General features: G+C 36.9%; 1 protein-coding gene across 7 annotated transcripts in view; it reads right to left on the bottom strand.

The window, feature by feature from the left end:
• Window positions 1-23407, bottom strand: part of SLC25A13 (solute carrier family 25 member 13) — a 102076-nt gene that overhangs the window by 7038 nt on the left and 71631 nt on the right. For all 7 annotated transcript variants that reach the window (XM_064676940.1, XM_064676976.1, XM_064676956.1 and 4 more), the window contains 3 exons: window positions 22537-22589; window positions 21416-21496; window positions 9830-9970 (listed from right to left, as the gene is read on the bottom strand). In XM_064676940.1, the coding sequence (XP_064533010.1) occupies window positions 9830-9970; window positions 21416-21496; window positions 22537-22589 (275 nt within the window). The remainder of the gene's footprint in view (window positions 1-9829; window positions 9971-21415; window positions 21497-22536; window positions 22590-23407) is intronic.

Here is a 23407-nt window from a genome sequence, read left to right as displayed (position 1 = left end):
AGGGAAAGTCAACCAAAATAAAATATCAAACAATATCCATGCTCCAACAGCAAAAGGGGCTTTCAATCTGCCTTTCCTCAATATGGAGATCTAGAGGACACCAGAGCCTGAACATACCAGCACTGAGACCAGGAGGAAGGCACAAACAAGAGGAGGCTTGGGAAAATGGGTAAAATGTTTCAAGCTTGAGAAAGAAATAGTTCCTGAATGAGCCTAAGCCTCTTCTCTTTGAAGCAAGGGTGGAGACCTGGTGAAACAGCTTGAGGTTCATCCACGAACCCTCCTGGAGTGCTTTTATTACTGTATGTCTCTTGTGCACAGGTCTACCTGCTCACGGCTCAGTGCCAGACATTTCCCAGAGCACATGTTAATATCCACATAATTTAACTAAATCTAATTATATGCCTGGACACATCTGTAAGCTTAGCTTGTACTATGATATCAGTTAAAATATAGTGCTTATCCAAGTTAGATGCTGGCTATCAAAGACAAAAGAGCTGCAAGGTGTCAGAAAAACTGTAAAGTTGCCTTCCCATGAGGCAAGCAGGATGTGTGACAGGTCCTGCAAGCCAGTTCTCAGGAGATGCTAATAAGTGCAGTTTGCAGTCAGAGAATGCCTATGAGAAAATAAAGGTTTATCTAAAAAGGCCATTAGGTCTTACAGTCAGACTTTTTGTGTGTCACAGACTCAGCACAACATGCTCTGCTCCAGCCCCTGCTGGTTCCCACCACACTTTCTCAGCTTATTTCTTGATGTTTTCAGACTGAGAACTGACCACTTCCCCTGACGCTCCCTTTGGAGGTTAATGACTCCTGCTGTTCAGAGCCTTTGCCTTCTCACTCAGTGGGTTTTCTCTGATTTATGCTGCCAGTCACTGGTTCTTGTATGCCTTTCTAAGAGACACTAAGGAAAATGCCATAAAGGAACTCAAAAAGTGCTGCCATTGTAGCTGCTCTGCTGTTTGCCCGCACTGAATGGGGTTATCAGCCACAGAACAAAGTGATGCTGGGCTGGATTCTCCTCTCAAAATTACCTGCAAAGCCCATACACTCTACCTTGAGGACACAGAGAAGGTGAATCTTTTGTATACACCAGAGACAAGAATTATGGACTCTTGTGCGCAACAGAAGCCTGTTTAAAAATTTACCTTTAATCTTCACATAGAAAGACAAGACTAGGGTTTTATCAAGTTCTGTATGAAAAACTCCCACTTTTTAAGAATCAAATGTCTGCCCTGTGTTCACTTCACAGAAAAATTATGAAACTCACTAACAAAACATTCACAGACTGACATGGTTTCTTCAAAGATTTATTTTTAGAGCATGCTTTTCCTCAGAGCAAATCTTCTCACTGCCTTTGCCCTCAGGGCACATTACTTTTATTTGCTTTGCAATGTTGTCATTAAATATTGTGCACATTTTTTCCTCTGTATTTTTTTCATACTCTGAAATATTTTGACATGATTAAAATAACTTACTGAAATCAGTAAACTCCAAAATGCAAGCAACTCTTAGCTCAACCTGAGCTGCTAATATTCTTCCCCCTTCATTAAAAAGCTCTCTTTCATGGGGCAGAAGTGGCATATTGTTAATATTACTAATAGTATACATTCAGGTATAGAGGGAGGGATGTCCATCAACTTAGTTGGCTCAGTGTAAACAAAACCTGGATCAAAACTTGGATCCACTTTAATAATAACGCAGCTTGGATCCAGTCCAACATTGCAACAGTCTAAAGTTTCCCCCCACCGTTCCCGTTTAAAGTCTGGGAAAGCATGTTTAAAAGCAGGCTTCATTTAACTTCAAGTTAATCATCCACAACCAGCCTATGGCAATTAGGAAGGCTTAGGGAGATTGGCCACAGTATCTTGAAAAGCAAAAGACACATTTATTTTACTTCTTGCACCTTTTTGATGTGGACAACGTGCTGAAAGCCAAAAGGAGTTTTAATCAATCCCCAGAAAGCTGTAAGGATCATCCGCCCAAGTTTATTCTGGCAGCCAAGGTGCAGACCTGCCAGGCATGAAATTGTTGGGAGATCCTACACACCACGACATGCGCCTCCCTCGAACAAGAGCCAGTTGGCTCCCATCTTCAATCTCTTTAATAACCTTAAAGCTCTTAATCTGGGATAGTATCTTGCTGAATAAACCAACGGAGGGAAAAAAACCCTGATTGTCAAAGATTCTGATAAATAAACCCAAGTCAGTGCTGGGGCAGGTTCTTTAGCATGCTAATTCCTGCTTATACCAGCTCTACCTGCAAATAAGGCTCTAAACAAACTATTTCTACTACAAGGGGAGGGTAATTATACTGACAAAGGCACCTCTGTGTCGGGTTGGGCAGAAGGAGCCGGCAGGTCTGGGAGACGCAGGCTTAGCCTAGTCTCCTGCAGTGAATGCACATTGTCTAGTGCAGGGGGAAAAATGCCAGACTGGGGGGACCTAGCAGCATTCAAGACAACAGTGGTGCACCTTGTCTGAGAGGGTTATTTAATGCTTCTGGCACCTGTACTTACAGCCACCCCCTCTTTTTCTCTTTTACAGGTTTAGAATTTATTTGGCATGTATAATTGTTATTTTGATCCTATAGCTACAAACAATAGGCAGCATGTCATTTCTTGATCATTTTGCATTCTTCTTGGGTTTTACTACAGACTTAACCCTTTGGAATCAGAGCCCTAACAGCACCCAACAGGTTTTGTAACTGTCTGTCAAATATTACCGGTGTTTGCTTTCAAGGGCTGCAATTTTTTTTCTACTGTAAAATGACATTGCCTTAAAAGCTACCATAGGTTTTTATTCACATAGATTTATACCAACCAAAATAAGAAACTGATTTAGAACATCAAGTTAGAGGAATAAAACACTGCTTTCAAATGCTCTATCAGCAATTTTGATTCAGTTTGCAGAAAAGAAATATAGCAGTTTTTAGTTGGAAGAGCATTTTTTTGGTTAATTTCAAAGGAAATTTCTGAAAAGCAGGTTCTCATATATGACAACACAGTCACAAATGTGTGTGTTCACAGGCAAGGTGGATGCAAATGAATGTAACTCAAAACTTTTATTACTCTGTTTTTCCTATGTTTATCATCCTGCTGTAAACTTTCAACGTCAAAACTTGAAATACCTCAGCTGTTATCAAAGGAACCAGATGAGAGCTTGGTACACATCCTGTCACCTGAGATTACACTTTCCAGGTCAACACACCAGAAGCTCATTTTTTAAGTATTTGGAGGTGGGGGAGGGGGGAAAGAGAAGATTTTGAAAGCTTTTCTGACCAGTTTGGGAAATGAAAACCATGTTGGCAATATCAGCCAAAGCACAGAGCCGAGCTTAATACCTTGTAGTATTTCTAAAAATAAACATTACCACAACCAACATATCCTTTCCTTGAAGAAGCATTTATTACTGTATTGTTTAATGTCATCCTAGGATCCAGAATAACTTTGTTGTGTATAACTATGGAGTGGTACTGTCTATTATGCTGTAAAGTGCTATTCAGAATGATTATTTATAAGAAGAATAACATTTTATTAAAAATTTTATAGCAGATATTACATAGATATGAATTTCTATGATGTTCAAAATAAGCAGGTATACTTACAGTGTTTATTTACATGAACACTTTAAAGATGTCTTTCAAAACCAATAGAATATAAATTCGACTGACTTTACAGGACTATATGCATGTTAATGCATTAAAACAGGCAGAAGACAGAAAATGTATTAGCTAATCTTGGACTATGACTTCAATATTCAACTGTGACCAGAAATGAACTAAAATCTATTAAAAATATTGAAAACCAGAAACGTATCCTTTCCTATTTCTGCCAACACAAATGACGTTTTGCATTAGATTAAATGCTATTTTCCCTGACTATGTTGTCTCTATATTTTTAAGAACGGCTGTCATCTACGGAACATCTGAAGCTAAAGAATTTACTAGTTACAAGCTTCCATGCCCTGGTGCTTTCAGAAGAACAATTACTGGCAGAAAGAACACAAATAGAGAAAACAAATTCCTTCTGCAAAAGTGTCATTACATGCCTCCCCAAAGTAGAAGCTGGATCTTGAGAAGTACAATGTTTTAAAATACTTATTTATACAAATAGTTCAGAATTTTAGACAAAGGCAAAAAAAAATATTTGCTTTCTACCTTTAAAGAACTACAGGGGTTCAACCCAGCAGTCATCTTAACGACCTGTTTGTGTCCAATCTTTTTATTGCTGGAATTAACATGCATTTTATTTCTAAGCTGCATATCATTCCAGAGTGGTTAGTATCTGACCACCCAGTGAAGGCACAGTGAGTCTGGGAGGAAGCTCTGACTGTAAATTGTTGCACTTATTAAGAGCCCTCTGTTTTTCCAGACCTACTGTTCTTTAGTTCTTTGGTGGGGAAGGAAAAGAAGAAGAGATAATTTATCTGACCTGGACCTCTATGAGCTGTGAAAGAAATTTTCCCCCAAATAAAAAGTTCTAGAGTTACAAAGGTCCACCAAGGACAGTTTCCTCAAAGCACTAGGATGGTTCATTCCACTGTGTAGAAGGTTTTGAGCAATGATGTCGGAAGACCAGCACAATGAACTCATGATTGATGCAGAAAATAAAAAGGAAGCAGAGGTGGGTATGGGCTTCCCAGGATATATAGAACTACTGCTTGGGCATGCAGCAACAGAAAAGTGAAAGGACAGCAGCAAAAGGACTAACTAAATAAATAGTGAGGCTGTTGTACAATAGGAGCAAGAAACCTAGTGACAAAGTACATGGAAAAGGCAGAGAAATTACTTTTGCCTTGCTTTTTACTAGTAAAATCTGTCCCCAGGCCTTTCAGCTCCACAAGCTTACCAGAAAATCTGCAGAGTATAGTATTACCTACAGACAGAGCACCTAGAGCCACCGCACATACCTAATCCTGAGACCAGATTAGATACCTCCAGTGGTGCTGAGACAGCTGGCTGATGACCTCATCAGGTTGTTATTACCTTCAAAAGGTCAAGTCAGTCAAAGGAGTTCTGATAACTAGAACAGACAAACATCACACCCATCTTGAAGAAGAGTAAGAAGGGAGGTCTGGAAAACTACAAACTGTTGGGGCACAGCTTTGTTCCTGGGAGGTTTATGGAGCAAATGTATTGTTATGGAGCAAATTTATGGAAGCCATTTCCAAGCATATGAAGGAGAAGAGAGAGATTGGGAACAACCAATATGGATTTACCAAATCACAGTAGAGCAACCAGTTTGCCAGATCTGTGGATAAGGGGACAGCAGTGGATGTTGTACACCTTGACTAAAAGCAAGGCTTTTGAGATGGTCCATCATAGTATCCCATAGTTAAACCGGTGAACATGAACTGCACTCTCAGCATATTAGCAGATGTTGCTGAATCAGGGAAATGACTATGCTATAGGGCGAGGCTGCTATTTAGAGGCACCTTCACAGGATGGAGATAAGCTGAAAAGAACATCATGAAGTTCAAATCAGCAAAGTCCTGCATCTGGATTGGAATTGCCCTGTGCAGCTGCACTGAGTGGCCAGAAAGCATCTTTGGAGAAAAGGTCTGGAGGGTACTGGTGGCCAAGTTGAGTATGGGTCAGCAATGCCTCTGCAGTAAGTCAGACAGCCATACCCTGGGCTGTAGTAGCAAGAATGCAAGGGAAGTGATTATGGCCCTCCATTCAGCACTGCTGGGACCACATCTGGAGTCCTGTGTCCAGTTGTAGTCTCTCCCAAATGAGAAAGAAACTGCCACACTGGAGTGAGCCCAGTGTAGTCCCATCAAGCCAGTCGAGTAGCCCATTGTATATAAGGAGAGGAACTCAGTGCACAACTCTGAGAAGAGCAGGCTGGGGAGAGACCTTATTCTTTACTTCAACTACTTAAAGGGAGGGCACAGGGAAGAAAACTCCTCTTGGAGGACAGTGCACAGTGGAAGGATCAGAGGCAATGGACAGATGTTTGAACGTCGCCAATTCAATTAGGTATTAGAAAAAGGGTGAGAGTTTTTTGCTTTTGTTTGTTTTAAACCATGAAGGTAGTCAAATACCAGGTCAGGTTGCCCAAACGACTGCCAGAACTGGTTTCCAGCACAAACTGTTCTATCATCAAGTCTACAAGTAGAGCAGACAGAGAGTAGAGTTCTGAGCACAGTACTACTGCGAACTATTTTCTGTCACTTGCACAGTAAAGTGTCACATTAACATGCCAATGAATGACCCAAAACAATATTCATCTCACTCATATAGAGGGGCATCAAAATTATGCAACTGAGCTTCTCAGTGATCCTCAAAGGCTATTCATTTGGACTAGAATGCTGGGATAATTATTATCATAATCAATGCAAGATTCACTCAGCTGAGTGCAAAAAGGGTTTAAATAGCATTTCCTTTGTTAATTTTTTGACATGAGACATAAGGCTTATTTATCAATGCCTTGGTTTTCTCTGTTAATGCAAGACAGGAACACTGAAATTATCTATATCAGGGGTGTGGGGGCATTTTATTTTAAAATCTTCTGGATGTGCTTCATAGGTAGAAAAATATATAAAATATAGGAATTCAAACAACAAGCAGTAGATCTCATCGAGACATGCAGGAATTTGTCTCATGGAGCTAAGACCAATTCTTAGCATCTTCCAGTTGCACTTATAATTAACAAAAGTACATACTTCCTTACTGATTACTATATGGGACTATTACAGATTTTTACCTGAATTTCAGCATAAATGATTCATATGAACTAAGCAGAGCATGCCAGATTGATCTGTGGCGCTAAGAACAGCTTTCAAGCTGATTTATCTCTGAACAGGGAAAAGAGAATTTTCACTGCAGTCCTTGCAATGCAGTAAACAAAACTTAGAGGGGGAAAAAAAAGGACACTCATTTCTTTCAATTGAAAATTTCTGAAATTCAAAGTCAAAAATTTTGCTTTCAACACTTGCAAAAGAAAGTTAATCAGTTAGTCTAAATCATGGCTCAGACAGACAAGTGTTTAAACACCTGCAATACTTACATGAAGGCCCTTTAAGCCAACAAAGAGACTCCAAGATTCACAAACAAAACTGCTTTCCAAAACAAGTATCTATTCTCATTCTTCCACAGCAGTATGTATGGTGTCTTACCTAGATCTACTAAAGTAAGTACATTCGGAGCTTGAGATGCAAACTTTGTGTCTTGAGACACAAAAGACAAAAGCTAAAGCAAAGATTTCAGGTGAAAATGAAAGAGTTGTTCATGTTAGAGTGAACAAAATGAAAGGTATGGAGACAGACACAAAATCCTCATTCCTGTTCTGTAGTTTAGAGCTAATTTGACTCATTACGAGCATTCCAAATGTATCAAGATATTTCAGTTCTCATCAGTAGAACATTTATTATTATTTCATGTCTGCTTGGTCATTATACTCAGTAAATTAATCTACTAGGAGCACCACCACAGAAGGCAGCATCTACCAAATCTAGTCTCATCTGAAATTCATTTTGGACAATTGATGTCTCTGAGTAGCATTTACTGGGGCTGGTGACTGATGCAATGAGTTATTAATGCCTGCCTGGCCTTACCAGCACTGCCAGCTCCAGCACAAGCATTCAGGAAAGGGTTGTTTTTGTCTCTAACACTGCTGTTCCACAAGCACCTCAAGGCAGTATAAAACTCCTCTGAGAAAGACTGATGGGCTCCCCATGCCACAGCCATTCCTCCCTTCACTGGGTGCAACCATCCCGAGAAGCTACTGAGTGATCTGGTCTGAGTTCGAAACAAACCAAGCCTTAAGGAGGAAGAGGCTTCAGTTTTAATGACTTTCTTGTTCCAGATCATTATGTGGGGGCACAAGCACTCTCACTGGCTTACAGGGGAGGGGGCAGATAGGAGTGCCTTTTGGCTGCAGTGCCACGTGTTTGGTGGATAACAGCAGAAACTTGCCTAGTTACAGACCTAGTTGCGACTGAGGGTGCACTTGGACACGAGCCTTCTGGCTGGCCTGTGCTCTGTTGGGTGGATGACTGTCATTGTGAGGTTAAATTCTCTAGTTTTGTCAAATCACTCTAGGCAATGAATCCAAACTGGACATACAAAAGGACATAAACATCAGGAGGGCTTGAGAAAGACAGAAACAGAGACCACAGATGAGTAAAACCAAAACCAAACCCTTCTGTGGCTTTTTTTTGTGGAGATAAATGGACTTAATAAATGAACCAATGAAGCTGTGTGTCTTGTGATTAAATAAATGTCTGTTTCAGTGCAACACAGTGCTGTAAGCAGCTCCTGTTCATGTGTATTCCTGACAAATATCTCCTCTAGAAAACAGAAATAATTCACGATATGACCCATGACATTAATGCTACTGAAAAATGTAGCAAATTCTGCTCAACCACCAAGAGCATATAGTCAGGGGGAAAAAAAAATTCCAAAAAAATGCTAATTTAGTAAACTAGTTCATCACTCTTTCCCATTTTATGTTTTATTTTTGCTAGTCCAAGTAAAAGTCAGTAGCTGACCTCCATTCCAGTACCTCAGGGAAGTAGACTCTTTAAAATATCCCTGTTTTCAGTTGTAAATGTTAACCTGATCAACATCATAATGCCATTTACTAGGAGTTTACACAATAGCCTCAGCTTGAGTAAAACATCTAAAAAATTAGCAAGTCAATTTAAAGGGAAAAACAACTCCCCATTAAATCCTATTCAGACCTGCAACTTCTCTCCAGGCCAAAACATACATACAAGTTCTCCGGGCAGGCTCCCTCTTTGTAATGTTAACAGAACAATTTAAAAGAACTGGATGCTTAAAAAAGGACATGGAATTTAAATATTGTGGCAGAGGGGGATGGGGCTCATTTTGTGTCTTTTGAAGCATCTTCAGTTTATGGCTGCACCGCTGTAAATAAGAAACAGGAATACTGCCTGCTTCACTGGCAATACTGTGACAAATTGGTAGTGTGAAAGCCTTCTCCCAAGTCACAGACTGCAGAATCTGAAGAAATGCCACACCTGCAGTATATGGTATTCATTACATTTTTTGTTTCAGTACTGTGTGTAATGGCTATCTCAGAGGACTTCAAGACCTTTCATATTTAAGACCCATATCTAGTCTTCTTCATCTAAAAGTAGAAGGCATCATAAAAGTATGTTAATCCTTTAAATTATTTGCAGGATATATGCTATTAGATTCAAGAGAAGATGTTTTTAATCCTGCTGCTGTCATTAAACCTAACTTTACTTCTATATATTTGTGTATCTATGTGAACACAGTAATGCAGAAAGCAGAACTGCAGTGTTTGTAGCATACACTCAAAATGGCAGCTTTTCCTTATATTATTTGTGGCAATATTCTTCTAAAGAAGCAAGGGGAAGCTTGCTTTAGAAGTTTATTTTTATGCTGGGCTCCCACTGTCTGTGTTTCTTCACTATTATTGTGCTGCAATTAATTCCCACCACCAAATGAACGATGACATCTGGGAAAGTTGTAGAATCAAACACAGAAGAGTAAAAGCACAGTTTCAAAACTGTAAGCCCTGTATCATCATGTAGCAGATGAAAATAAGCTTATTTTTACACCAGACAGAATATCGGGAATCACAAACTAATCCTCAACAAACCTTAAACCTGCTGATGTGAGCAAAGAAATTTTAGTAAGATTCACAAGAACCCCGTGCTCAAAAAGGTGACACAGTTTCTTCCCTTAGTCAGAAATGAAAATTGAAAATATGTTATCACATAATAAAGAATTTTTTAAAAACTAAAATTGTGAACACCTATGAGAGTTTGTGAGAACAATGAAATTATAAATTGATTTGGAAGATAGGCTTTTTTATCATTTTTTAAAAACATACCTTGTAGAGACCAAAGAAACCTAAGTCCCTTAATACACTGAGGGCACTAACTCGTGGACCAGTAGTAATTTCTCCAGCCACCTGCAATCGAATCTTGACAATTTCCAGTGGATTGGTAAAGATCACTTGAGAACCTCCAGCCTGAAATTAAAAGCAGAAATCAATACATTAACCTGCAACATTGTTTGTAGTGTATGTCCCATTACATTCAAAATAGGACATTTTCATTTCTGCTGCAGTCAGTTAAGCTATTAGCAGACAAGAGTTTTAGTATTAGTTAATGCACCCAAGCTATGAAACCTACTCCCCCACAAGCTGAGTGGTCAGGAAAAAGAGAGAGGAAGAAGGTCAGCCACTGCAGGACACTGCAGTACACCAGACTGACATTAGCTCAATTCTTGTGACAATAATACATTCACCAACACCAAGTTATGCAATACTGACAAGCCAAGAACACTGTAACACAAGTAATGAAGTGAAAGGAAAAATTTGTAACTAATAAAGAAACTGTGATGTGCATGCCAGTCTATAGAAAGTGAAGATATACTATTGAAGAGTAGAAATCTGGCAGAAACTTTTCAATTTTGACAAAGAACACGTGGTCCAAAGACAAGAACTTTTTAAAAAACCCTCTGAACTACCAGTTTCAATGCCATTAAATGCTGTTTGATTCAAGAGTCTGAGCTCTGCATCATTATTTATGCACCAGGCATTAAAGAAAAGAAGGTCCACAGACTGAAGGATTCTATTAATCAAGAACTGCTAAATGTTTTTAATGTGTCAGTCTCCGCTTGTTGGGATCAATTTTGAAAGTCAGTTTTAAAACAACAGTGGCAAGCATTTTGGACTCCCCACTAGCTCTTGTAAAGTTTGTCTCATTCATAATATGTCACATAGGGCACAACCTTTCTGCTACACTGACAGATCCAGAGCTAAAAATTTGCAACAAGAAAAAAGGTAACATGAAGGTTACCTAAGTGTATTCAAAAATAGTCATTCAAACTCCATCTGGCTCAAATTCAACAGTGTCATTCTAACTTCTGCTAAGTTCATAACTCTGTGGCCCGACAGCTATGCTCTTCTTAATGTTCTGAAATCACATGAACTCACCCTCCCCACCATAAACCAAGTGTTCTGTTCTAGAAGGTAATGACTAAAATGAAATAAGATGCATTTAAAAACACTTGCATCTGGCCATGTCTAGTATGTAAACACCATGTGCATATCTTTTTTAAGTTATCCAAATGTTAAAAGAATTAACTGTAGCTCAGATTAACTATCATTCAAAATAAAAAATAAATGCAATAATATGGTTTAAATGATGTGCTGAAGAAATGGCAAATCACACGAACAACTACTCTTGTCTACTACCACTTAGACTGAGCATACACAGTGTGGTTACAAATTAAAGTCTTTACATAACCCCCAAAATATCCCAAATGTTTCCTATTTTGACCAGAAAAAGCATGCTCTTGTGTAACTCAACTGGTTTTGACTTTCAAATTGGCATAATTTAATTTAACTGCTTTTACCAAACCAGAATCCTGGTACATTTAAAACTGCTATTCTTGTTGCCATCAGAAATTAGACTGATAAATTATTTGGCACATATGCTGCCTTCAGTTTTGCACTTAAACTGAAACATATTAAATAAGTAAGTATTCAAAACACAAAATTGTTTCTTTTACTTGTCTACTCATCTTGCAAATTCTCAAAATAAATAAAAAGAATCCTGGAAAGGTTCTCTGGTGACTTACATATTCCTATGCAATAAATATTTTGGTGTAGGTATTACAAATATTAAGCATTCCCACATGCCAACATACTCATTTTCTTCTTAAAAAGGATAAAATCTCAACTGCAGGAGATAATGTTCATTTGCAAGTTTGTTACATCACAGCCATCCTCTAAAAGCACACTACTGAAAAAGTCGTATCAATTGATCTATTAGCACAATAAAACTATTTTCCCTCAGTATGATACTCTTGCAGTTCATTGCGCCATGACTCCATGAGAACTGTTCCTTTAATTTTCACTATGGGAAAACCATATTAAAATTTAAAAGATTACAAGAAAATTAAGTAGCAGTAGTATTATTAATGCACCAAAATATGGAACAATTTTAAAATCTATAAAAATGTTTATAAGTGAATGCCATATTTAAAAAAAGAAAATAGAAACACATCTCTGATTTTAAAAGAGAATAAAGGCAAATAAATTCTGAATACAAACAAATGGGAATTACTTCAGGTGCTAGCACATATAAATGTTTATGTTTGCATGTCCAACCTGGCTGTGTTGGCACTTCCAGCATTAGATGTTTGCTGCTCTGGCTAAATCATACAAGACTTCTGCTTCAGCCTGCTATATAAAAATGGGGATGTCATTATTTACCCACCTCATACAATCAAGCTCTCAGCATTCAAATTTTTAAAAACACTGAGACATGCATGCACCAGGCAGTACTAAAAAGACTAACAATTTTGCTGTCCTCACAGCAAGTGTGAAGAAAGACACTAGTCATTTCCACTGAAGTCTCCAAAATGTCCAGGTACTAGCCCAGAACTCCCTGAACAATCTCTGAGTTTGATCAAAGATATACTCCAAAAATCAAATGGTGAATAACTGAATGTGGTGAGCCAGACAATACCTGACAGAGGGTCTCAACGGGAGGGTTTCTACCACCTGCCTGCCTTGTGATGCAGAGGAAGCCTGGTTTATCAGCCTGTGCAGAGGCAGTTCCAGCGGTAACAAGTACAGTCGCCTGGTGGGGAGCTTTGATCATTCTGTTATTTAAGCATCTGTGCTGGTAACTGCAGCTCCTCACTCTCAAAATGGGGGGGGAAGCAAACCGGAGATGGCTACTATACTCTCTAATGAAATGATTTCTTGCTTATCTAGTACTGGTAACTCCTATTGTGCTATTCATCATCATAGTATGCAAGTGTCTCATAAATATTAATGTATTTCCTCCCAGTGCTCCTGTAAGGAAAGTACAATGACTCTGGTTTTACAAGAAGGGATTTTGAGGCAGAGAGGTTAATTGTATGCCCAGTGTGCATCCCCCCAGCTCAAACACACACAGCTTGTAAGAGTCTCCAGATATCCTGATCTCAAAGTCAGTGGTTTGAATCAAAATAACATGATTTCTGTCTTCTTTCTGAGTTTTTGCATAGTGAATGCAATGAAAGAAATCTCATCAATCTATTTGTTTGCAGTCTGTTCAAGGCGCTGGTATAAACTGGTGTGGAAAAAACAGACAAAACATCAGCAGCACATTGTATCACCCTGTTTGTTTGGCCAAAAGTTGAAGACTATGGCCTTTTTGTTTGCTAACTTTTGCAGTTAAAAGTGTATTTCATTATAAAATTTTGAAATATGCTCCCGAAGGGCAGAATTTGATTTTTTTTTTTGTCCAGATTAAGCACCATTTAAGCTCAGGTTGCTCAAGCTTAATGATTTCTCCAGTAAGTGTCAGAAAAATCAACTTCATCAACTGTTTAATATAGACAATTCCCAGTGACATCAATTTTTCTGTACTGAAGTTATAAACTTGAATACCCTTGACTCGACCCTTCCAATAATTTTTTAAAGAAACAAATTATCTGACTGTAAAAGCAAATCTATTACTTTTCAGTTATTATCATAAAACTACAATTTTTAATTACTTAGAGGAGTAGATACCTAGAAGTACTGCATAGACAATTAACTGTAAGGGCCTCCAAAGGGTCCATATTATTCTGAAAGAATTTAACATTTGACCTAATTGCAAGTAATTATGGTCTTGTTTGATTTAAAGTAAGAAAATAAAATATCTCTCTCATCCAAGAACTCCTCATACCCACATAACTAGAAATCTGCATGTCCTTAAATGTGCTTTTAACACACAGTCAGCTAGCTATGCATTCACACACATGTGAATTTTTAAAAATAAGCTGGTTTTTTTTTTTTTCATTTTTGCAGTTCTTTAACTCTGCTATTCGTATGATATCATCCAACACCTCTCGATGGCAGTATAGTCTTGTACAGTAATACAGCACTATCATGTCTCCTTCTACTTTCCTGCTTCACTGAACAGAACGGAGAAGTAGAAATAGCTGAAGGTTGGTTGGGGTTTTTGTCCATGGAGAAATAAAACCCACTATGTAGTAATAAAAAAAAAAGTTTAATAACAACCACTTAAAAATACTCCAGTTCGAGAAGTCAGAATGTTTTCTACTTCTTCATGTGTTCAAATCACTCTGCAATAAACTTACTGGAAAATAAACATTTTCACTCCCCTCATTACACTAAGAGAAGAAATTCCTGTTCTTTTTAATGTAACTGCATTTTGTGCCCTTATGAGGTTAGATAAGAAATGAGCACACCAGACACAACTCTCCTCGGGCTTTCACATCTCCATTTGAAAGCTTCAGTGTACCTTCTGAAGAGAATACAGCTTGCAATTCAGGATGGAAATTCTCTGTTTTCCATTCCAGAAGAGGGTACTAGATTCTTTTCCTTTCAGTTCTACTGACCACCAAATGTTCTTGTTCCTCTAATTAAGCTTATTACCTACTTCAAATCATAGGTCCTTTCCTGCTCTCAGCTAACAGCCTTTAGGGTCAGCCTGGATCTTTCCTCTGCATCCCATCCGTCTTACAGATCCCCTCTTATGGTTTCACAGATGAAGAAAGGACTAGTACTGCTATTAGAGTGTTAATATTTCTCAACAATATCACCCAGGGATTGCAATTATGGCAATTAAAGGCAACCATTAAAATACATTAGTAACATATTATGCAATTATCAAAAATCAACCTCTGCAAAAGAAACTGTCTACAATGTCTTGTTACTTGTTTAATTCACAAAAAGACAAGCAGGTGCAAGTTCCAAAATTTTTAGTCAACTATTTATCACATTAAGTCCTACTGAACATTGTACTCTGTCCCAAGTCCTTACTCCTTGCCAGTTGCCAGATGCAGTTTGTTTTCCTGTGCACTTCCTATCATCCATTAATCTTATTTAAAATCAAGATTCCTAAAGTACAGACACAAGATAAAGATTGTTCTCTGTCATAAAAAAAAATGTACTCAAGAGTTGCAAGAATGGAAGAACTGCCATCCTCACTGCATAATAAAAGGGAGCTAAGGCACAGAACTATTCAATCATTTACCACAAAATCACATACTAACTCTACAAAAGAACTAGGCTAAGAAGCCAGATTTAGAGAGTGCCACTGTAGTGCTTCAAACAACCTCTAAAAGTCTTCATATTGTATGGCAACAGACCCCAAGAACATCAGATGAATTCAGTTGAACTGCTGACGAGGGGATTTTACTCTCCTGTAATTAGTCTGAACAGAAGTACATTCCTGCTATTGCTTCAGACAGATTTCCAAGACTTGATACAAGTTGTGAAGACTGTCCTACAATAGAATATTAATGACCTGGCTAAACAGAAACAAACAGGAGTATGGTTTGTTTATAAGCACTGACCAAGTCTGCAGTGGGAAAAAAATTAAAATTGTGGATTTGATATTTTCCACGTTATAGGTAATTCAGTTCTCAGAAGCCTAGCCAAAAAATCAAAGTGGAGCCTACTTGATTGGCATTATAAAAGCAATTAGGTTACAGACCTGTCAAATATGTTAACATTTGGCTCTGTCTGCTCTACTTGTATGTTTTGACTAGTTGTAGAATCATTTAATGATTTACCGACCTTTCAAGTCTTAAGGCATGGTAGCTGTATTAAAACTATGACCCATTATTTCTTGGTCACATTATAAATTACTGTGACATCATAAATATCTTTCTTTTTCTCATAGAAAGCTAGATTTTAATTCCTGATTTGAGTTTGAGCCTTTGTTTTTTGGTTTGTTTTTTTTTTGAACCTGCACTGGTAAACACTGTAATATTTTACTGCCAGTAAAAGAAGAAGTAATAGGAGAAAGGGATGTGTAATAAAATATAATTGTCAAAACAAATATATGTTTTAAACTGTAATGTATGTTCATATAAAATTTTGCAGTCATTATTTCTAATATAATAGGAAAAAAGAGTACGTTTCAAATGGAATGAATATTAAGTATATGTTTTTTGGAAAAAAATGAGCTTTTTAAGCTTTCAGAATTGTTAGGTTCTGGAATCAGAAACATATCAACCTAAACCTATGCATCCCTCCTTGTTTTACAGTTTGAAAAATTTTCTCTCTCGCTCTTTTCCGGGGGAGAAAGGAAGTGAAAAGAAAGAGGAGAGGGGACACAAAATAAGAAAGCATCCCTAATTTGTTATGGAAAAATACTTTTTGGAAAAGAATTAGAATTAGATTAACTAATCCAAAAGGAAAATTCAAAACAGAGTGAAATCATGTTTGCAAAATTCACCACTGATTTGAGAAAGGCCAATTTAAACAGGTATGACTAGGTGAAAATTTCAGAAAACTGCAAGGAAATATGGGGTGAGCTCACAGAAAAGCAGGAACTTTTACACCAGGAACTTTCCCACCCTTTGATACAACCTCTTGGAAGGGGTATCATGTTACTGTATGTTGCCTTCCCAAACTTCATCATAAGGTTTAAATCTAAAATTAGATGAAAATGTATCAGAGACAATTAAAACAGAGCAGGGTTGAAATACGAGTTTCCAAATGTGAAGTGAAATTTAAGTCCAGATCTAGTTGGGGTTTTCGTACCAAAAATTTACACTTGGTTTAAAGGATTTTCAGTATGCTGAAAATAACTACAATTACAGTGGTTCAGAGAAGAAAACTACACTATAAAAATACCTAATTAATTATAGTATATTCTGTTACATTATATTCATTATATTAAATAGACTTTAAATCTAATTAATTCATTTAACAACATAAATTTTATGCAAGAAGAAAACGGCTTTAAACTTAATCAAGGAAAAAAAGTACGTTTGAGGAGATTCTGAACTTCTGCTTAAACCAGATGTGAATGTTGGGCATACACATGCAGGTAGAACTCTGCTTGAAAGTAATGGGAATTACATTCTCTAACTACAGGGAGAATAGACCTCTGAGAATAAATCTTTTAAGCATTCAAGAGACATATGCCATTTGCTTTCAAAGCTAATATTAGCAGTCATCAAGACGACCATCATTACTTAACTATCCAATAAACTAGACCAAAACTTTTCTGTGTAACAGCACTTGTTTGCCTTTTATTTTTTTTCAGATATACATGCAGAGATTTTTTTCCCCTGGCAAATATAATGCTCAGTTTCATTTTACCCACAGCTCAACCTCCCTTGCCAAGTATAATAGAATGTTATCAGATTTAGGTTTCTGAATAATGAAAGTGAGAATGACACCTTCAGTCTCCTTTAGTCTGAAACTTCCAAATACCTGAATTTTTGCAAGAGACCTAAGTGTGGGAACTGCAGTCTATACACCTTCTATCTCCATTGCAACACCACAGAGAAAATGCAGCTCAGATGTGGACTTATCTTTATTACTCTCTGAAACATAAAATAAATATTGTAAGTAGCTTAATAAAACTATTTGCACTGGATCTGTTATTTGGCACAATTTATCTGGAATTTCACATTACATTCCTTTATAAAAATTAATTCTGGACAGGATTTTGCACTGCATCTTAACCGTATTTAATTTTTATTTTCCATAGCAGAGTTGAGGTTGTCCAAGCAGGTCCAATATGTTTTAACTTTAATACAATTACTATAAAGTCTCTAGAAATACATCTAAAATTGTCTTGACAATTTAAACAAAAGCAGATCTGTATGGGATCTGTAATTGTACCACGCTACATGATTTAAGCTGGCTAATAGTGAGCACACACTGAGCAGCTGGGAATGAAAAGACTGTGTGTGCTGGGAAAGAGGAGGGAGAGCAGAAGCAAAGGTTAATAAAGCAAAATGTATTTCTCTTTTCTTGCTCAAAATTTAGCCGCGTATTTACCTATATCATTGTATTAATATATGCAGACAATGCAACATATATTATATAGTTCATTCTTTTTAGTCATCCCAATCCAATATTTCTGTTTTTCTTAGTATTTTTCTGGTTTATGATTTTTTCTGTTTTACGATTTTGCATCTTTGCATCTCTATCCCAGTTACACAAACGTAAATTTTTCATTAAATGTGGAAATGCTTTATTTATGGTACTAAGAAGTTAGTGTTAAAGGTAATACCTCAAAACCCCAAATATAATATTTATGATACTTTTACAAACAGAGGTTTCAGTTGGTCAATATAAGCAAAAGAAAAAAAAAATAATGACCAGAGCTACATAAAAAAATTCACGTTATTTTTATCAGAAGCCTTTAAGTGAATTAAGTTTATAAGAAGCAAGCAGCTAAACCTGGTATGACTTACAATTATTTTTTACTTAAAATATAAAATCAAGTGAAAGACCATGAAAGAAAGCTACAGAAACTTCAAGATTATTGTCACTCTAAAAAAGAGATTTCAAGTCGTACTTATAGCTTATACAAGATCATATTTTTATTAAAGAACTCCCAAAGGTAAGTTATAGCATTAGCAGAAATCAAACCTAGCATATTTGTGCACATTTCCATTCAATAAGGTTAAGTCAGATTTGTGATTTAGATGCTCAGCAGATCCTAGCTCTACAGTATCATTACACTGTGCCTCGGAACTGAAGCTTTTTACTAGCCTAATAATGACAAGGGCTATATAGGATTTGCACGAGTCCTAAATGCACAGCAGAGACCAGAGTTCATGGTGGGTGTCAGGCATTGCACAAATATGAAAGTTACATATATTTTTTATGCGTAACAAATATTATAGTCACTAGGAAAATTTCTTACAAACAAAGGAGTTGGTAATTCTGAGTTAGTAATTTACATAACAACCCTCCCTAAGTATAAAGGTTATACTTTTAATTATATTCTTGGGGGTCCCCAGAAAACTCAACCGAACTATCGCTTTCATCTTCACATAATAAAAAGCTATGAAACAGGCTGTTAACTGAATTAAGTGCCACAAGGTCATGAAATAAAAGAACTATTTTCTTCTTTTCTTCTTTCTTTCTTTCTTTTTTTTTCAGGAGAGAAAACAGTTTACAAAACAGAAAAAGACTTGTTCAATGAAACAATCATCTTTAGTTACAAGTGCAAAAGTCAGCCATGTGTACTAATTCTCAGTAATTATGATGCAAAGCGAACTCCTTGGGGACTTAAAAGTCAACGCCTGGCAATGGTTGGGCAAACAGCAGAGTGGAGCTAGTCAGGTGATACTGACCCCTTCAAAGCCCTTTGTGTTACTGAACAACCCAAACCATCCAAGTATCTGCTTGTCCTCCCTTTCTTAGGTGAATACAGGCTAGTATCTAAAACATTACAATCTAGAATGCATCCCAGCACACAGCTCTTGCATAAGCAATGAATACACTCTAAGGAAACAGAAGCACTGAAGAAGGAAAATTTAAATCTGTGTTTGTAACACAATCCCAGCTGAAATTTAGATGTGGAAAGCGGAAAGGTGGTAGGGCAGGTGTCTTATAAAATTCATCTTAGTTGGTTTCCCCATTTTAGACTCCAACACATTATGCACTCCTGTCTTCTTGCCTCCCACATAAGCGATTACTACATTGTGAAATTGGGTAAAAATCCAAGACTGAAAATTTTCAAAAGCGTTCAACAGTGTCCTTGCTGCTTCCACAGTGAAATCATAGGTTTCATGATGACTTAAACGAGGGCAAAAAGTTAGGCCAATACAATGCTGAAAGCTATAGGAAAAAAGCCTGTCTTGGGCATCTCATATTTTACACATATCTTTACATCATGAGAAAAAAACTCACCCCCCAAAAAATAGGCACTGCTGGTAATGAGAGACTCTGTTGCTAGTCTGAATTGGGTTTAAAATTACAAAAAAATCCCCAAAGACCACCTGCACAAGAAACAAGTTGCAACCTATCTACCTGGCACCAAACTATGCCCTTAAGTGGAGCATTCCAGTTAAAAGAAAACTCAGGGCACTCTGCCACCATACATCTACTGCTACAACTTTATGCAGCATCTCACTGTTAATATTAATTTCTAATATCAAAGAGGACAAGCCAACATTTACAGTACATTTAAAATACATCTCAAACCACCTATCTCTTAAAGCAGATCCTTAGTTTACAGTGAACTACTGGCAAAAAGCTTGCTGCAGCATTCTTATGAATGACAGGTCTCTATAAAGAGTGCTTCTTGTACTGCATTAAAAAATTCACAGCAGTCTGTAAAATAAAAACTCTAGATCAAATGACATTTTAAATGAAAATTTTGCTGAATTCTCTATGGCTGCTACGTTCATGAGACTTTTTATTAGCGTAAGGGGCAAATACTTTTTACTCTGCAAGCACTTTATTGCATTTTTCCTTCATTTACAGCATGCTTTTCATTTAGGGCTTTAGAGACCCACATTCTTGTCTCCCTCCCCTTCTTTTTTTCTCCCCTGAGTGCTCCTAAAGTTACAGAACAAGGAGATCCTACCTGGCAGTCTACAACAGGTCAGTGATCAAACAGAAGGAGCAGTGAGACAGCAGCCAAATCCTGCCCCATCTCCTGAGAATTACAGAAAGCCAGGGCTTCTCAGCCTGTAACGCAACTGAGCCACTGCACCCTGAGGCTCAGATAATCGTAGTTCACTTTCTGCAAGCACATACAGCACAGATCTCTGCACCTACTGAGGTTAAGACACAAGCATTTGTTTTTAAGTTGCTGCTCACTGTAGTTTTCGACACAGGTAGAAGCTGCTTGAAAATGTGACCTCATCCGTCTTATGACAGCAGCAACAAAGACAGACTGAAAATATACCAACATTGCTCTGCCCCAGTGATCAAAGCTGGTTTAAATAAACAGTGTGCTTTATCTGTAGAATGCACTGTTCTTTGAACAAGTATTCATTCTACCTAACTATTTACATTTGCTTGAACAAATCAATACACCAGAAAAAGTAAGCAGTAATATATATGAACAGACAGAACTAGACTAAACCATGAAGAATTATCATTTACTCAGTAATATGCAAGTTGTTCATTAAGATACTACTTTGTAAAAGCAAAACACTCTTAAAAACTTAGTGGGTTTTAAATACAACCTACATTCAGGAATGCATTATGCACTGAGTTAACATTACACAGCCTACGTCTGCTATGAACTCAAAGAAGCATGAGTAGTTTTTGCCATTTCAAAAAGCAAGTATCACTGCAAAAAGTGAAAATTAGTGGGTGCAATAACACATCAGGAAAGAAGTTACGTGGCAGAGTGGGTGCCACAAAGTAGTAACTAATTATTAACTTCTGGAAAGGTTAGCATGAATCCTCTTTAGGCCATAAGCTACAGCCAACGTGAATAAAGACACATTCTTTATTAAGGAAACAAACTCTAAGCTGTGAGAATTATAGAGCGCAGTTAAAAGGCATGATGCACAGAAACATTTACCCTTTCATCAAGAATGGCTGGCCTATCTAGGAAAAGAACTGAGATGCTCTAGTAGAGTCTGCTCTTGAACCGGATCTGTGGTTAAACAGAAGCCTTAGTCCACATAGTTCATCTTCCACGCCGCATTTTCATGACTCTCATATATGAAGGAAATCAAAGATACTTACACAGCCACCAGCAAGAATTTCTGCAGCCAGTGGGACAGAGCCATCTTTACTCATAAACTTATCTCTCACAAAATCGTTAACCTTAAAAAACAAACATTTATGAAAGTCAATAAATTAAAAAGTCAGAGAAAACATTCATCAGTTGCAAATTCCGTGCAATTGAAAATGCAAATACATCCATGAAGTTACCAAACTACAAGGTATCAAACAAATCTTAGATTTTGTATTAAACATTCTAAAGCTATGATTTTCTTTCTAACAAAAATTTGAAGCATAATTCAGATATTTATTATTGAAAAAATATAAATCACTAATTAAATTAAAAATCTGAAAAAATAAAATAATCTAATATTTTAGACATGCTCACTACATTTAAATATAATATCAAATTAATATCAGAATGTTCAATACTAAGTTTTAATACAATGGCAATTCAATTAATAGCATTAAGTACCTTTTTTTAAATTCATACTACTAGCTTTGGTGAATACTAGCTTATCAGTGAATAAACAATACATTATGATTGGGTTATAATAAGAAATTCTTCAGTGCCTTAAAATCGCTCAAGAAATAACAAAATTACAGAAGTAAAACATTTAGAAAAAACATCATGCAAGCAAGTTCCTTTCTTACCAACAAGTGATTACATGCTCATATAACCTCCTGTTGTGCTAGAGTCATACATACAGGAACCATGTGGAGATACAAAAGCAAAAGCCCTCCAAGTCCAATAAATAATTATTCATGATTATTAGTCCAATAATAGTTACTAAGAAGTGAAACTAAAGGCCTGCATGACTTACAAACAAGGAGATGAGCTGAACAAGTTGAATAAGCTTGTTATATTTTGGAGTGAGTCCAAAAATAAGTTTTCACTAAGATTCTTAAAATGTACTTATATATCTCTGCATGTGACTTGTATGTCACTGATACTGTTCACAAGTAAGATATTAACAGCTGCTTTGTGCTTTTTGTAATTAAGTTTGTATCAAGTAAAAATGAAGGAATACACTCTACCATGTTGCTGACACATTAAGGACAAAAATCCTTAACAGGCTAATTGTAATTTGATGCCCTTTACAACGTGGAGAAATGTGAAAACCATCCATTTGCAAACTTACAGTTAGTTTTATGGCCTTCTCTGGTGCTACTCCTAATAGCTGTGGTAACAGACCTGTAACATGGAAATAGAGAATTCAAGCCATTGAGTAACTTGGTTTTAAATAAACAAATCAACAAATATATGTAGAGATCAGCACCCAGAAACGGGCAATTTTTACAGCAATTTTGTTATTATATTTAATGAGAGTACTTAAACATTCAATTTTGAGAACAAACTTGGTGCTACCACTTAAAGTGCTACCACTGCCTATATATACTGGTTTCTTTATTTTTTTATATCCATACTAGCTCATTTTATGCTTAAACACTAGTTCAGATTTGACAACTATGTTTCTGTACTGTCCTAAACTAACATTTATTTTCTGCATCTTCACACAAAAATCAAGACTTTCTAATGAATTTTGTGAGACACGCAATGCACCCACTTTAAATGTCATAAGTGCAGTACCTTTTTCTGGCAGAAACGATGGCATTAGATGGCAGAACCCAAGGGGATAGGAATCAAAATAATGCAAAACATTCAAACATGTATGACTGCATTCTTGAGTTCTTTGCCCTGCTAAATCACCAGTTCTTAAAACAAAGGAAGTTATGCTGCTTCCTTCCCAGGCATGGAATTTCCTATTTTATTTTGTTTAAAAGTGATGCGCTACAGAATTGGAAATGTGAATTTCTGACTGTCAGCTTCACTTGCTTGAAGTGAACAGTCAATATTTTGTAAACATTTGAATGACACAGACTAAAAATAGGCAAAGCTTACTAACAAAGCCTAGGGCTAGGATGGTGTTGCAAGCATTCATCAGCATAATGAAATTAGGACACCATCCAGAAATGTGAGAAAATCACAGCAGCTAGAGCTCCTAGTACAGA

This window comes from Pseudopipra pipra, chromosome 1 (genome assembly GCF_036250125.1).
Source record: "Pseudopipra pipra isolate bDixPip1 chromosome 1, bDixPip1.hap1, whole genome shotgun sequence".
Taxonomy (NCBI): Eukaryota; Metazoa; Chordata; class Aves; order Passeriformes; family Pipridae; genus Pseudopipra; species Pseudopipra pipra.
Note: the sequence above shows the minus strand (reverse complement) of the source record. Positions and strands in the feature narration are given on the sequence as shown.